This window comes from Caretta caretta, chromosome 17, assembly GCF_965140235.1.
Source record: "Caretta caretta isolate rCarCar2 chromosome 17, rCarCar1.hap1, whole genome shotgun sequence".
Classification (NCBI taxonomy): Eukaryota; Metazoa; Chordata; order Testudines; family Cheloniidae; genus Caretta; species Caretta caretta.
In genome coordinates, this window is record NC_134222.1 from 3,084,776 (window position 1) to 3,101,300 (window position 16,525).

General features: G+C 54.9%; 1 protein-coding gene across 1 annotated transcript in view; it reads left to right on the forward strand.

Moving 5' to 3' along the window:
* Positions 1–5,436: 5,436 nt before the first annotated feature.
* Positions 5,437–16,525, forward strand: part of ABR (ABR activator of RhoGEF and GTPase) — a 104,737-nt gene continuing 93,648 nt past the window's right edge. Inside the window, exon 1 of the mRNA XM_048823639.2 lies at positions 5,437–6,925. Coding sequence (XP_048679596.2) covers positions 5,452–6,925 — 1,474 coding nt within the window. The 5' untranslated portion in view covers positions 5,437–5,451. The remainder of the gene's footprint in view (positions 6,926–16,525) is intronic.

Consider the following 16,525-nt stretch of genomic DNA (forward strand, 5'->3'; position numbering starts at 1 on the left):
TTCATGGACGAACCTTTTCCTCTCCGGGTGTGCTACGCATCTCTGTGTCCATTCTTTACGTGGCTTTACCTGACCATGCAAGGTGGGCTGCTGGTCCGCATGACTCCGATCTTGAGGTCAACGTACCCTGTTTGCCCCGAGACTAGGATTGCGTGTTTCCAGGCCTCAGGTATTTCACCTTTTCTCCATGATGTTATCACCTAATTTTAGTATCACCCTCACGTTTTTCACGTAGATGTTTAAACATTTCAGAGTTTATTTCATCCTTGCCTGGTGCGGTTCTTTTGCTCCTTATCACTTTTTGGAGTTCCCACATGCTAAAGTTTTACTTTAAAATAATATCCACGTCCTCCTCCCACCTCTTCATCATCATCTTATAATTATCCTTCAGGAATGCTCGTCTTCTCTCCCAAAGTTCTAGCTTCTCCTCCTACTCATTACTGACTTTGGGAAACATGGTGGCCAGAATGTCCACGTTTTCTTTGCTGGAGCTTATTACTCCATGTCCTGCAACCGCAAGGCTTGGTATTCTGGGGCTCTTACTCTTCATTCCATTCACGTTCCTAATTTGTTCATACATCTCTGCTGCATTGGTATCTTCATTTCCCCTCAGGATGTTCCCCAGCTTCCTCTGTTTGCTCTTTTTAGAGCCCTTTGTGCAACCCGCTTACCATTTTAATATTTCATTAAGTCCTCACTATTTAAGGATTATTTCTTTTTGCTTTATTCCTTTCCCTACTTACTGTTTCATATTCCGTCTTTCACCAGGGAACACCTGTCCTGTCTCTAAGTAGTGTTGGTACCCTAGGAATAGCTCGTCTGCCTGTCTTTCTGATCCCTTTGGTAGCGTTACTCAAGAACGTCATGTATACGTTGCTCAGTCACATGTTCCCCACTTTTGGTTCGAAGGAGTTCCCACACGGCTTTTTTGAGATTCCATATTGGTATTTCCTTTTCCTTGCTAAGTAATTAACATGGGTAAATGGTCACTACCCATTCCCTCCCCTGCACATTTCACAGCAGCCGTCACTTGCTACGGTGCTAGATGCTATTCCCAGATCCAGGCTTCCGTCAGCTGTATTGAGGCTGGTAGGTGCACCAGCGTTTAATGTTACTCAATTATCCTCTTCAAAGACAGGTTTCAGAGTAGCAGCCGTGTTAGTCTGTATCCGCAAAAGAAAAGGAGTACTTGTGGCACCTTAGAGACCAACAAATTTATTTGAGCATACACTTTCGTGAGCTATCAGTTGCATCCGATGAAGTGAGCTGTAGCTCACGAAAGCTTATGCTCAAATAAATTTGTTAGTCTCTAAGGTGCCACAAGTCCTCCTGTTCTTTTTCCTCTTCCAAGAATTGCTCTCAATATTTTCCATTTTTATCATTTTTCTTATCTCCCCACAATCTGTTGTGACTGTTCAGATCATCACACTTAACAAACGGGTAGGTGCCATCTGCAGTGAATGCTTCCAGGTCCATAGCCTCTACTTCCAGCATGGGTTCTACATACTACGAAGTGTTAAAGGCACAGAATTGTTTTGTACTCAGTAGTTAGGGTTTTAACCTCTACTTCAAGGTAGTTCAGGCTCTCCTTAATGAAGGGGCGAACACCCCCACCCTTTTCTGTTTCTCTAGCTCTGCCATATCCTGGGATTTTATGGCTTAGTTTTCCTATTAGCCAAGTCTCTTGCGTGCATATTGTATCAGGCTTTATTTTCATAACAATATTTTGCTCTAATTCCTGCCCAGGCACTATTAGGCTCTGGGCATTCCAGCTGAAAGACGTCACCACCATTCTTTTAATGTTCAAGATTTCCTTCACCTAGGAAGGTAGGAAGTCATTCCACTGATAGGTTGCTAACCCAGAAGTCCTTTTTCACAGCTTTAATTATTTGAATTTTCTGTTTTCTTCCCTGCTTGAGATGTACAATTTATTACTTCAATCAGAAACACAATGACTCTGTTTGTATAAGTACTATGTCTTCTCCTTACCCCAGTGTCACTCGTCACTTCTCTCCCGTTCATTTGTTGCGGGCTATTCCCTTTCCCCATATCTATGTATCTCCGAGCAGCTCTTGCATATGAGAAGTTATGAGTAATTTGGGGGGTTGTATTTCTCTAGCACACTTTGCCTCAGTGCATCCCCCACGTGCTGAGCTGTGTTTTCCTCCACAGCTGCACCGTTTTTGTTTTGTCCCTTCCTCCCAGTTATCACAGAATGACTCTTTACCTCCACGCTTACTGCACCATATTTTCCCTTTGCAATTATGTGCTACCTTTGGCACCTGTAGCATCTCACGGGTGGAGGAATCCAGGGCTTAGTCCAGAACATCAGATACCCTAAAATTATCCTGCCTGGTGGCATCCTTCCTTTAAAGGTGACAGCACAGGTGTCAAGTGCTGGCTATCACTTCCTCTTCTGCTAAGTAGCCTCTTAGCAGCAATCACCTTATCTTCACTTCTGTCTTGCTTGTTTTCCTCTTCTGACATTTCTTCTGGCATACTACATACCTCCACTGCAGTCTCTGGGAGGAATTTGGGTAGCCGAGAGCTTATTTTTAGTTGACCTACCACCCTTGTCTTTTGGCACTTCCCTGCTTGGTCTGTATTTTTACATTCCACTAACACGTCCCTGCCAGCCAGTGCCCTAGCTCTTACTGTATCTCCAGCACTTTTTTGATCTACTCTGCAATCCTTAGATCTCCCCCATCTTTCTGTCCTTACCTAGGGAATTTACTAGCATGTGATTTCCCCTGGTTCCCTTTCCTGCCCTCCTACTTGCTGGGTCTTCTCGTTCCAGAGAATCTACCCCTTTCTTTTTCTTTGTTTGCATAAAGTCTTCCTCCATGCATTTCCTAGCCTGGTTCCAGGATCATTTATTATTTCTTCCATCTCACTCTGCCTGGCCAAAGCCTTCTCCAGCCGGCAGCCCACAGAGCCTGATCACCAACCCTCTCTCACCAGCCCGACCTGCAGCTGAGCCACTTGCTGTCATTCATAACCACCTGCTCCCAGCTCTCCGTGAAGAGCCAGCTACCCCGTGACAATTGTCACGGCGTCCCCGGGTGATGCTCTGGAACTGCTCCCTACGAAGCCAGGCAGGACTCTGGGGAAGTCTCCTTTCTGTGAGCAGCCTGTCTGCAGGACACACAGCTCACCCAGCTTCCACCTTCCTGGGTCTGGCCTCGAAGCATTCAGCGTCCTCTGCCCCTCCGTGCGCTTTCCACAGCGAGTCCGCCCAGGCGGGGTCTTTGGGGAGTCAGAGGGTCCTGCACCCCAACTCCGCAGTCAGACGTGACTCTCAGCCATCCAGTAAAACAGAGGTTTATTAGATGACAGGAACATGGTCTAAAACAGAGCTTGTACGTGCAGAGAACAGGACCCCTCAGCTGGGTCCATTTTGGGGGGCAGTGAGCCAGACAACCACGTCTGCACTTCACTCCATGTCCCCAGCCAGCCCCAAACTGAAACTCCCTCCAGCCCCTCCTCCTCTGGGCTTTGTCCCTTTCCCGGGCCAGGAGGTCACCGAATTCCTTTGTTCTCCAACCCTTTAGCTCTCACCTTGCAGCGGGGAAGGGCCAGGCCATCAATGGCCAGGAAACAGGGTGTCGGCCACTCTCTGTGTCCAGACCCCTGCACACACCTGCCCTCTAGGGCTCTGCAACGATCATACACCCTTACCCCCCCCCCTAGACACTTAAGAACTGCCTAGGGGAAACTGAGGCACCCCCACACGATTCAGAGGAAACATTAAGAACAGTCCCGCGTCGTCACAACAATGCTTTACAAACAGTGGCTCTGGTTGCGGGCAATGAAGCCAGTGGAAAATGCCGCTTCCAAGACATACAGCACAGACCCTGACTGCAGCTGTCCAGTACCATTACCCCTGCTCTGGGAATCTGTGGGCTAGCCAGCCTTCAGGGTGTGGTGCAAAACTCGTCTTTTGTGCCAAACAGTTGCTTGATCTTGGACGATGAGAATGGAGGTTATTCTCCAACCGTTAGGATGGGCTGGGGGAGGGATTGATTGGTGCCCAGGGCCAGCTGAGTTTATTGCTTTTGCAGAACCATAGGCATGCATGGAACTCCTGCCCTGGGGGGCTTCTCCCTGGGTTGGATACAGTGCCGCCAGGGGGTACAAGCAAGACAGCGGGGGTATTGGAAGGTGCCAAACATGAAAGATCATGAGGCTCTTTCATTGCCTACTCCAGCGGAGTGGTGTGTGGTCAGGTTACCAGGCTGGGCCTGTGAGCCCCCAGCTCTCTGATCCACCACAGACTTCCTGTGTGACCTTGGACAAGTGAGTTAGTGTCGCAGAGCCCTGCCTGCCGGGGGGCTCTGAGCAGAGATCCATGACAGCGCATGCAGCGCCCAGATACCGGGGTGACAGTCCAAGTGCCTTCCACCGTTCCCCTCGCCGTTCGGGTAACTGGCGTCAGGTTAAAGAGTGACACCGCTTTGAATGTTCCTACGTTTGGAGAAGCAAAGTCCCGACAGCAGGGCTGGAAGGGAGGGGAAACAAACACCAGGTGCGAACTCTGCTCTGGGTTCTCCGCTGGCCCACAAGGGTTACAGCCAAAGGATCTGCAGACAGTTCCCTGCACGGTGGTGGCTTGGAGCCAGACTCTGCTGCCTGTGCTCCATGGCAGACCCATCGCAATCAACGCGTGTTGGGGCATCAGAACTGGGCCCCAGTGCGCTCCTGGCTTAGCATCCACACAGCCTCTCCCTGGGCAGGGCGCCGGTTAATAGCTCCTGGCCGTTTCCGGCAGAGTGGCCTAATGGACGGATAACGAGGGGACCCAGGAGACCTGGCACAGGTCTGCTGGGTGACCACGGGCAAGTCACTTAGCTGCTCTGTGCCTCAGTTTCCCCATCTGCAAAAGGGACCTGACACCTGATGCTGCAGCCCTCCCCTGCGCCCCCAGCCCAGCAGCCAAGCTGGAGGCCTGGCACCCCACGGTGCGGCCGCTTCCCCGGGCAAAGCCCGGCTCCGCTCCGCCGCGGTCCCCGGGAAGCCCCAGCCCCAGGAGCCGCCTCCTGCGCCGGGCGGGGCGCTCCCCGCGGGCCCCGCCTGCTCGGCCAGGGGGAGGCGGGTCTGTGCGGGAGAGGGGCCGGGCCGGGCCGGGCCGCGACGTCAGGGCCCCAGCAGGACTCCGGAGCGGAAGCTGCCGGGGGAGAGAGAGAAACTTTCCGATCCCCGCGCGCACCCAGCCCCGCCGCCCATCCCCGGGGCATCGGATCGCTCCCCGCGCGCACCCAGCCCCGCCGCCCATCCCCGGGGGCTCGGATCGCTCCCCGCGCGCACCCAGCCCCGCCGCCCATCCCCGGGGCATCGGATCGCTCCCCGCGCGCACCCAGCCCCGCCGCCCATCCCCGGGGCATCGGATCGCTCCCCGCGCGCACCCAGCCCCGCCGCCCATCCCCGGGGGCTCGGGGCTGCTGCGCGGGCAGCATGTGGGAGCCGGCGGAGTTCGCGCGGCACTGGCAGGCCGAGTTCCCTGGGGAGCCGGCGCCCCGCATGCAGCTGGGCTCGGTGCGGGACATGGAGCTGGAGCTGGAGCGCTGCCGGGGGAACCTGAGGCTGCTGCAGCAGGCGCTGGCCGAGGAGAAGTTCAAAGTCATTTACCTGGAGGCGGCGCTGGCCCGGGAGCCCCCGGCCCCCTCCCCGAAGGGGCAGGCAGAGGAGCCCGCCCCCCTCCCGGACATGCCCCCTGGCAAGAGGGGCGCAGCGGGGCACGCGGTGCACAGCTTGGCCGCAGCCATCCAGCACCAGCTGCAGCAGCACAAGGCAGCCCCGCGGGCCCGGAGGCAGGGCAGGCGGCAGCCCCCCGGGCATGAGCACCCTGTGGGCAGGAGCACCGAGGGGGGGCCAGATGGCCCGGCCACTGAGCAGGGCAGCGATGCTCCAGCTGGGCACCCGCCTGGCCAGACCCATGGCAGCGAGCCCCCCATGCCCGTCCCCAGGGAGGGCCATGGCAGCGAGCCCCCCATGCCCGTCCCCAGGGAGGGCCATGGCAGCGAGCCCCCCATGCCCGTCCCCAGGGAGGGCCATGGCAGCGAGCCCCCCATGCCCGTCCCCAGGGAGGGCCATGGCAGCGAGCCCCCCATGCCCGTCCCCAGGGAGAGCCTTGGCAGCGAGCCCCCCATCCCCGTCCCCTGGGAGGCCCATGGCAGCGAGCCCCCCCTCCCCATCCCTTCCCAGGCCCATGGCAGCGAGCCCCCCCTCCCCATCCCTTCCCAGGCCCATGGCAGCGAGCCCCCCCTCCCCATCCCTTCCCAGGCCCATGGCAGCGAGCCCCCCCTCCCCATCCCTTCCCAGGCCCATGGCAGCGAGCCCCCCCTCCCCATCCCTTCCCAGGCCCATGGTAGCGAGCCCCCTACTGGGCGCCCCCATGGCGGTGAGCCCCATGGCGGTGAGCCCCCGGTCCCCATCGCTGGCGAGGCCCATGGCAGTGAGCCCCCTGCTCAGCATCCTCCTTCCTCTGGTGAGGCCCATAGAGGCCCTATGCCCATCTTAAGGGAGGTCCGCGGCCGGCAGCCCTACGCCAAGAACATGCCTGGCCCCGGGGAGGGCAGCGCTGACCACGACGATGAGGAGGTGGACCTGAGTGAGAAGTTCCTCCCGAACCCCATCTTCTTAGGCTTCAGGACCCTACCCCGGGGGTCTGGGGAGGAGCTGGACAGGCCCCACCACCGGCTGCCCCCCTTACGGGGCAGGTGGCCCAAGTGCCGCCGGGATCTGGACTCGCTGAGTGGGACGAATGGGCGCAGCTCCCCCGTGCAGCACGAAGAGCAGCCCCCCCTGCCCTGGAGGCGCAAGCGGCACTTGGATGCGCCTGGCCGGGACTCCTCCAGCTGCAGCTCCCCGGAGAGAGGCAGCGACTGCAGCTACCACAGTTCCGACCACGAGGACGGCTCCTCGGGAGGTAGGCGGGTGGCAGCCCTTCCTCTGCGTGGCCCCCCTCCCTGTCCGTGCCGCCCCTGGCCTGCGTCTCCCTGGTGAAGGGGGTGCAGGCTGGGCCACCTTGCTCCTGTGGTTGGTACGGGAGTGCAAGTCACAGGCATTGCTGCCTGGGCTGTGGGGGGTTGTGTCGCACTGGGGCAGGTTGTGGTGGGGAGAAAGGATTTGTGTTACCATAGCACCTAGGAGGCCTAGTCCTGGACCAGGCCTGTTGTGCCAGGCGCTGTACAGACAGAGCAAAAAGATGGTCCCTGGGCCAGACAGCTCACAATCCGAGTGCAAGACGAGAGAGGACATATGGGGAGTCGAGGGAGGCAGTGTTGGTCAGCATGATTGGCTCTGGTCTCAGCATCTCCTAAAACTGCTAGGGGAATTGCCCCAAACGGCCATTCGGTGCTGGCCCTGTGTTACCTGCCAGAGATGCCCCAAAGCTGCAGAGATGGCTCTGGGAGTTTTCCAAAATCTCCGTTATTAGATCACCTGAGTGTGCATTATTTATAGTCTAATATCCTTCCACTCCATATGTGTACCAGGACACTGGATCAGTGCCCTGCTCAGAAAGGGGCTGCTTTGGCCACAGGTGATGTTAATTCCTTGGCACTCTCTCTGGGGCTAGTCTGTGTGGCACTGGCAACGATGGGGATAAATACTCCTTGGGGAGTCATGTTCCTGGCCTGTGAGTGCTGGGACTCCGCCCAATACGCAGGCTCACAGCTTAGGGGATGAGCTCCGTGTTCAAAGGTCACTTCTGTTACTGAGCACTTTATCGTAGAGGAATGTGGTAACTGGATGCGGAAGGACCCTTGGAGCCTGGCGGTGACTGTGAGAGGTGTGACCAAGACAGCTTTTAACCAGTGAAGAGACGCTGTGGGGTGGCCGTGCTCCACATTAGCGTGACAAGTGGCAGATATTAATGCTGAGCTTGTGTGTCTCCTAGTGGTTTGGCAGAATGTTAGTTTGCAAGTCTAACAGAGAGGATGCTACGAGACGTCTTACGGTGTTAAAGATGCAATTGGCTAATAGCTATTCTGTGTCATGTTGCCCTATTTCTTTGCAAGGTCTGTCATTCCAGATGCCTTGAAGTTCTCACTGTGTCTGTCAGTGTGCTTTAATCCTGCGTTAGCATGACTGGGACAGTTAAAAGAACATAATTTACTAATTTACTCACCTTTTTGTTGCTGATTCATTGTCTGGCTGCACTGAATTAATTTGTTCCTGTTGGAGTGTTTGTTTTTCAATGCTTCTGGGTGTAGTGTGCTGTGGCACTGCAAGGTGGGTAGATGCACTACAAGGTGGGTAGAAAGCTGGCTAGATTGTCGGGCTCAACGGGTAGTTATCAATGGCTCCATGTCTAGTTGGCAGCCGGTATCAAGTGGAGTGCCCCAAGGGTCGGTCCTGGGGCCGGTTTTGTTCAATATCTTCATAAATGATCTGGAGGATGGTGTGGATTGCACTCTCAGCAAATTTGCGGATGATACTAAACTGGGAGGAGTGGTAGATACGCTGGAGGGGAGGGATAGGATACAGAAGGACCTAGACAAATTGGAGGATTGGGCCAAAAGAAATCTGATGAGGTTCAATAAGGATAAGTGCAGGGTCCTGCACTTAGGACGGAAGAACCCAATGCACAGCTACAGACTAGGGACCGAATGGCTAGGCAGCAGTTCTGCGGAAAAGGACCTAGGGGTGACAGTGGACGAGAAGCTGGATATGAGTCAGCAGTGTGCCCTTGTTGCCAAGAAGGCCAATGGCATTTTGGGATGTATAAGTAGGGGCATAGCGAGCAGATCGAGGGACGTGATCGTTCCCCTCTATTCGACATTAGTGAGGCCTCATCTGGAGTACTGTGTCCAGTTTTGGGCCCCACACTTCAAGAAGGATGTGGATAAATTGGAGAGAGTCCAGCGAAGGGCAACAAAAATGATTAGGGGTCTGGAACACATGAGTTATGAGGAGAGGCTGAGGGAGCTGGGATTGTTTAGCCTGCAGAAAAGAAGAATGAGGGGGGATTTGATATCTGCTTTCAACTACCTGAAAGGGGGTTCCAAAGAGGATGGCTCTAGACTGTTCTCAATGGTATCAGATGACAGAACGAGGAGTAATGGTCTCAAGCTGCAGTGGGGGAGGTTTAGATTGGATATTAGGAAAAACTTTTTCACTAGGAGGGTGGTGAAACACTGGAATGCGTTACCTAGGGAGGTGGTAGAATCTCCTTCCTTAGAGGTTTTTAAGGTCAGGCTTGACAAAGCCCTGGCTGGGATGATTTAACTGGGAATTGGTCCTGCTTCGAGCAGGGGGTTGGACTAGATGACCTTCTGGGGTCCCTTCCAACCCTTATATTCTATGATTCTATGATTCTATGATTGTCAGGGTGCCTAGAGCTCTTGCATGGGCAAGGTGTGTTACTATTGCTTGAAATAAACCTCATCTAGTTTACTGCATTCTACTAAGGAAGCAAAAGGCCAGGCTGGCCTCCAATGCATGAGCTGTCTGCCAGGTGGTGTTTGCTCCCAAAGCTCTGCAACCATCTACTTTCATTAACAGACTGCGGCTTTTAATGGCTTGTGTCTTCCACATCCCTCCCCTTCTGCCTCCAGCCTGGAGCCTCCCTCGCCTTTGGAGAATGCCTCTGCGGCCCCCATGTAGAAGGGCTGGACTGGAGCGTCCCTAGCTGAGAGGCTGCATGCTAGGAGAGGGGGTGTGTGCAAGGGTCCTCTCAGTGCTGCACTGAATCCTTGGGCTCTTCTCCCGGTTGTGATTAGCTCCTTGTAAGTTTTTGGTGGGCTGATCAGCGGCTTGACACCTGGCCTGTGTGTTGGAAAACCCCTTAAGTGGGTGTTTGGTCTGTGCCTTGGCTCCTCAGACTTTCAAACTACTGGGGACTGTGCAATGGAGGCACCAAAGCCTACTTGGATTTCCTCAAAGGGAATTTCCTCAAATCAAGGCTGGTCCATTGGGGTTCCATGGCATAGTCCTGGGTTCGCAGTGTCGAATCCAGCCCAGCTCTTCCTTTTTCCATGTGAGCTAAACTGGGTTTCCTCTCTCCTTGTGTGTGGTTCTTTCAGGCAAGACCTTGAAAGCCCAAGGCCCTGTCTGCTCAGTTACAGATCTCATGGCACTGTTTTTTGTAAAGGAAGATGTTTGTCACGGTATCCTTAGCTAAAACATCTCCTCTTCCTCCAGTTGAGCAGCGAATTGCTGCCTTTCACCTTAGATGTGGTTGCATTAGAGCTATGTGTGAACGGTTTCCTCTGTGCATATGATTTGCAAAGCCCTTCAATTGAAAGGAACCGTAGAGATGTCAGATGATGATGATTCGCTTGGTCCAGATTTGGCCTGAATGTTTCCTTCCTGCATCAGCCGTTCCCTTTGTCACACCCAGCGGGCCAGCCTGTGTGTTGACGGCAACGCACGCAGTCGAGAGAGGGTGACATTTAAAAGCAGAAGCTGAGAGTACAATAAAGCTGGGTGTCTAGATCCCCTTTTCACTTACAGCTGCTTCACTTCTGTGCTGCCCAGAGGCCTCATCTGGAGTGCTGTGTCCAGTTTTGGGCCCCACACTACAAGAAGGATGTGGAAAAATTGGAAAGAATCCAGCAGAGGGCAACAAAAATGATTAGGGGACTGGAACACATGACTTATGAGGAGAGGCTGAGGGAACTGGGATTGTTTAGTCTGCGGAAGAGAAGAATGAGGGTGGATTTGATAGCTGCTTTCAACTACCTGAAAGGGGGTTCCAAAGAGGATGGCTCTAGACTGTTCTCAGTGGTAGCAGATGACAGAACGAGGAGTAATGGTCTCAAGTTGCAATGGGGGAGGTTTAGATTGGATATTAGGAAAAACTTTTTCACTAGGAGGGTGGTGAAGCACTGGAATGCGTTACCTAGGGAGGTGGTAGAATCTCCTTCCTTAGAGGTTTTTAAGGTCAGGCTTGACAAAGCCCTGGGTGGGATGATTTAGTTGGGGATTGGTCCTGCTTTGAGCAGGGGGTTGGACTAGATGGCCTTCTGAGTTCCCTTCCAACCCTGATAGTGTATCATTCTTCTTTAGAGACCTCTGTCATGTCTCTTTGTCTTGTCACATGCACGGAGTATTCCAGACACTGATGCTGCTTCATTCTCTCACCAATGAGCCAATTGGGATGATTTGTCGCTTTGTTAATAGTAGCCCTGGCTTGGCAGCCCTCGTTATTTTAATGCGAAGCTCTGAGCTTAATGCGGCTCTACTTTAATATCAGTGCTGAGTGGATCTGAGCACAGTAAATCTGCAGCCATCCTGCTAATACGACTTCACGGCAATACATCCCTGTGTCGCAGATCAGTTCTGGAGTGCCGCCTGGCTGGGAAGAGAGGAGTCTGCAGGAAGAAGCTTTGAGAGGAGCTAGGTCAGTCCTGTCTTTTACTGGACTGACTCCTGTTAGAGGAGATGACCCTTGCGGTCCCTTCTGGCTCCCTGATTCTGTGTGGAAGGTCCAAGCTTTTGAGCTTCCCAGACCTGAGGAATTGCTCTGTGAAGCTCGGAAACGTCTCCCTTCCACCACAAGGAGCTGGTTCAATGAAAGCTCTGACTTCACTCACCTTGGGTCTCCTCTCCTGGGACCAGCCTGGCTAGAACAACACTGCAAACAATGGAAGAAGCTTTGGCATATATTGTCCTGATGGAGGCTAGTGGAGGAAATGAAAGGTTTTGCTGAAATCGGATTAATCACAAACTTAGCTTGTTTGTAAATGAGGATGTCTGTAAAACGTCTCTGTTCCCAGCTATCGCTTGGGTGAAATGCGTGTGACCGTCATATGATCCACACAGCATCTTGGGTAACACACGTGTCAGCTCTGACCATGCTGACTGACAAGATCCTGGTGTCAGCAAACAGATGGTTAGAACAAGGAGCCAGGCTGGCCTTCATCTTTACCCTCCCTGACCTCTCTCTTTCTCCTCCACCCATCAGTGCTGTGAAATAAACAGCTGCCTTCACAGCTGAATCTGGTGCCTTGCATTGTGCAGCCGACAGGCGGTCTGGGTGCAGCGGAGGGTGTGGGCTCTCGCCCTGCCCTCGGTGGAGACGAGTGGCATGCGGGGAATGGCAGTGGTGCTGCGGTCAATCTGCCAGGGACCCGCTTCGGGAGCCTGACCGCTGCTGGGGTTTCCTCTGCTTTGGGAAGACCTCGCCTCCATCTGCTATAGGGACACCCTCTAACAGAACCAGATACAAAGTGAGGCAAATGCCCTGCGGCTTAGCTACGGGAGAACGGGATTATTACATGCTTCCCTGTCCTGTTATCATCTGATTGGCTGGCAGAGGCAGTCTCCTGGAAGGCTGGGGTGGGGGGAGGGCTGATCATTAGAAATGGGGAAACAAGCTTTATGCAGTGGGTGTGAGAGGCTCAGTGCAATGCCTATGAGTTGGTGACCCCATTGAGAGAGCCCCTGGAGTGATGACCGTCCTCTCCAGGCTGGCACTTTGCCAACACATCTGGGCTGCCTGGTCTCATGAGACGTACTCAGGGCAGTAGGAGATGCTGACTGCAGGCCCCCCTCGGGTGTCACTCGGGAATGACGCCGCTGATGCCAGTGGAGTTACACCAGGTAAAAGGAGATCGAGGGCCAGAGAGGAGGGACCGCTGCAGGCGGCTGCCCCCTCTCGCCGCGCCGTGCATTGGGTGAGGCATCGTGGAACGGCCCCCCCTGCGCACACAGTGATCTCGGAGTGGTGTACAGTGTTGCTCTGAACCCCTTTTGGGATATGCCCATTGCGAGCAACTCTGCCGCTGAGCTAGAGGGGTGGCAGCAGGCACGGCTGCTGGCTGGGTTGGCTGCCGGTGGCCCGAGCCGCCCGCCCTCTTTGGAGAGGGGGCGCGTCTCGGGTACCGTCTCTCGTCGGGGGGCGCTGCGACGCACGAGCCACAGGCTTCTGAACATTTCTGTTCTTGAAACAAAATCCCTCCGCAGCGCATACCCCTGCTCTGGAGAGGCTGGGGGTGGGGGCCATCGGGCAATGGCAATAGTAATCCAAGATGGTGCTGGCCAGAATATCCAGTTACAGCAGGCCAAGCGGTAAGCTGAACCCGCAGCCCTGGGTCTAGCTACAGCGCCAGTTTCTGTAATGGAAACGTTCCGCCTTTGGGTCACGTGGCTGCCTGGTAGCCTGGGGCAGGACTGCGCCGGGTTGGTCAGCACCTCGAAAACTCCAACCCGAGCTCCCGCTGACCGCAGCGAAGTCGGCCCGCATCGGAGCCCTGCTGAGCCTGGGAGCGCGTCTAGTTCTGCAGAGGGTGCGGCGAGACAGTGAACACGCGCCATGCAGCTCCCTTTGCTAATGTACTCGGGCGCCCAGGTTCGTTGTGAGTCTCCACAACCCTCCCTTCCTCGATGCAGCTGGAGAGCTCCGTGTGTTGTGTGCCATGTTTTCTGGGGCCCAGTGCTGCATGCAGCATGTGTGGGCTGCGAGTAGCCCTACAAAGTAATCATTAGAATCCAAGTACCAGTTGTCCCTACTCCTGCTCCCCTGCTTTCTGAGCACCAGTCCCAGGACCTTGTGCAGGGCTTGGGCCAGTTTGAACAGCCCAAGCGATGGGGCGTCTACCTTTAGCGGGACCGTTCCACAGCCTCCTAGATGTCACTCTGGCTGAATATCAGGAAATGCTCTCTGCATATTCCCTATGCCGAGCTACCCTTTGCCCCCTGATTGTCCTCCCCTGGGTGTGCCCATCCTTGCAAAGTTCCCCGTGGCCTCAGTAAAAGGAGGGCCAGAAAATCCAGTTCACAAAATCTTAAATACACAAAAGGGCTTCTGTGTATCTCCTGAGTACCTCACACAGCAGAAGGACCCAGGGAAGGATGAGTCTCATGGAATTGACGTTTTGTGGCTTTTCCCCCCAGTTCTGCCACTGACTAGCAGTCTGGCCTTGGGCGAGTTGCCTCGGTTTCCCCACCTGTAAGATGGGGATGATACCTACCTCAGAGTGGTAGGAATGTTTGTGAAACACACTGAGATCCTTGGGTGGAGAGCTGCTGGGAGCCTGAGGGATTCTCACTCCAGGCTATGATATGTACACCTCCTGACTGTGAATGGGATTTGCCTTCTGGTTCGGAAGAAGCCTCTCTGAGTCTAAGCTTGTGGACAGTTCCCCCTTTAATGCCGTTGTAGCTGTCTCCATGGAGGACACAGACAGCTGTAGTGTTTTAATTAAAGCACTTCCAGGAAAGAACAAAACCACACTCTCGGTCTCAATCCCCTCTGGGGCCTTTGAAACGGCTTCATGCCTGCTTGGAAACCGGGAGGCCCTGGGAACAGAAAGGTGGTATTTCTCTGAGCAAACCCTGCGACGAAGTGAGCGGTCGCTCACGAAAGCTCATGCCCAAATAAATGGGTTAATCTCGAAGGTGCCACAAGTCCTCCTGTCCTTTTCGCGGATACAGACTGACACGGCTGCTCACTCTGAAGCCTGTGATGGGAGTGTTACAGAGAACTTGCTAGTGTGGCTCTCCCCTCCAATCTGCCAGTGTGGGGTAGGAGGCTGCTGGAGGCCAGCGGTAAAGGGGTTCAGCGGGGCCAGGGGCTCCTGCTGTCCTCCCCTCCAGAAAGGGTGAAGACTAGATGCATGGGTGGGGGGAAAGCTCTGAGCAGAAGTGTCCCTGTGTGCAAGCAGCTTCTATGTCAAGGAAACAAATGCTGGCTATTGGAGCTGCTTTGTGTTGCTGCAGAAATAGGCTCCGGGGCATTTCCCCGCTGAAGACCACATCAGACTCTGCTGCTCTAGGCTGGAACGGCCGTCCGGGCCAGGTGCTCCAGGCCAGTGATTGCCATCTTGCAGTGGCTGCATCTCAGCCCCTGTCTCATTCCCACAGCCAGGCTGGGGCATGTGTGTCAGGGATAAAGGGCTCCAGGGGGCAATGGCAGAGCCGTGTTCTGGGATGGTGTGATGGTGCTCTTCTCAGCAGCACCCGGGCCCGTCCCCTGCTCTCTGCGCTGGCCTCCCACAGAAGAGAGTCAAGGGGTCTCGGGCCCGATCTTCGAGGCGCTCAGCGGCCTGGGCTCAGCGTATCTAGAAGGGCCTACGGCTCCGGGCTGGGCACCGAGGTCCATAACTCCTCGGTCCCTTGGAACTTTCTACCACCTGGGCAGAGCCCAGCTGGGCAGCAAACAGAGTGTCCTGCGGGGCCGGTCCCAGACCGCGGAACAACCCCCCAGGAACTCAGAGCCACCCCAAACCTTCCCAGGGGCCCTGCTCCCACCGGCCTTCTCTGACACAAACCCAGAGCAGGGGGGCCGTACCGGGAGGGGAGGAGCAAGCTGCTCCGCCGCTCACACAGCTCTCTCCCTGGGGAGAAGAAGAAAGGAAATCATCCACATCAGACAGATGTCAGTCACGTGATGCCATTTAATGCATGACTGAGAGGTGCTCAGAAACTACCTGACGAGGGCAGTTTAGGACCCTGTGTAGAGTAGAACAGATGGCAGAAGTTATAGTCTGCTTGGAAAGTGGTAGCTCTGGGTGTCCTTGTTCCCCTTTTGATGGAGGGATGTAACTTCCTCTGACTTCCCCTAGTTTGCCCCATTTCCAGAGCCTGGCTGTGTGGAACAGTGTCTGTATTGCTCATTGGGGTGTGAGCATCATGCAGGGAACGAGGCAATTCCTTTGTTGCTTGGCATTGCACATATCAGCTTTGGCCAGGCCTGCACTGTTAGGCTCGGGCTGTCGGGTCCGTGTGTGTGTGTGTCTGAGAGCTTGTGACAACCCAGGCTTCCAAAGGAAGGCAGCGCGTCCCAGCCCACGCGTTCCATTGTTTAACCCGAGTTGTGAAATTTCCCTCTCTTCCTCCAGCAGGATTACAACACCCAGGGCCTGTCTGCTGTGGGCAGACACTGGAAATCCCAGGGCCCTAGGGTTTTTTTCCGAGGCTCCTTGGCCATAATGTGCCCTCTCATCCCTGTTGTGCAGAATGCTGTGTGCGGTTCAGCTGTCGCCCTGAGGTGGCTGCATTTCAGTGGCTGTGCTTGCCCAGCTCGCAAAGCACTTGGGGATCAAAGATGTCCACGGAATTAACGTTTTTTCAGGGACGAGTAACTCACTCACTCAAAGCTGCAAGGAGGGGATTCAGCCGCGACACTAGCCCACCTCCCCAGCTTTCCTGATGGCTCCTCTGGTTGAAGGAGTTGGCTAGGGTGTCTCTGGCTGTTGTGGGCTGCGTGGTAAGGAGAGATCTGGGTGGGGGACTGCGCGGGTTGGGGGATCAGTAATGAAATAGGGAGCTGGCTGTTGTCAAGTGCCCAGTTCCAGTCGATCCTGGGTTGGCAGTTGTGAGTAGGTTGTATGGTGAGTTGATGGTTCTCAGTTCTGAATGGACAAATGCCACCCAATGGGCCCGGCCCCCTGTGACGGGTTGGATCACATAAACCCCCTTTGGGCTGCCAACTGATATGCCAAGATTACTTCTGCCCCTGCTTTCCCTGCCAGCTTGAGACTCCAGCACCCTGCCTGGATGTGCCAGACATGCTTGCTGGTCACAAACACAGACCCAGGTCTGAACCATGTCCCACAAACTGCAAGCTTAAATGAAAGCA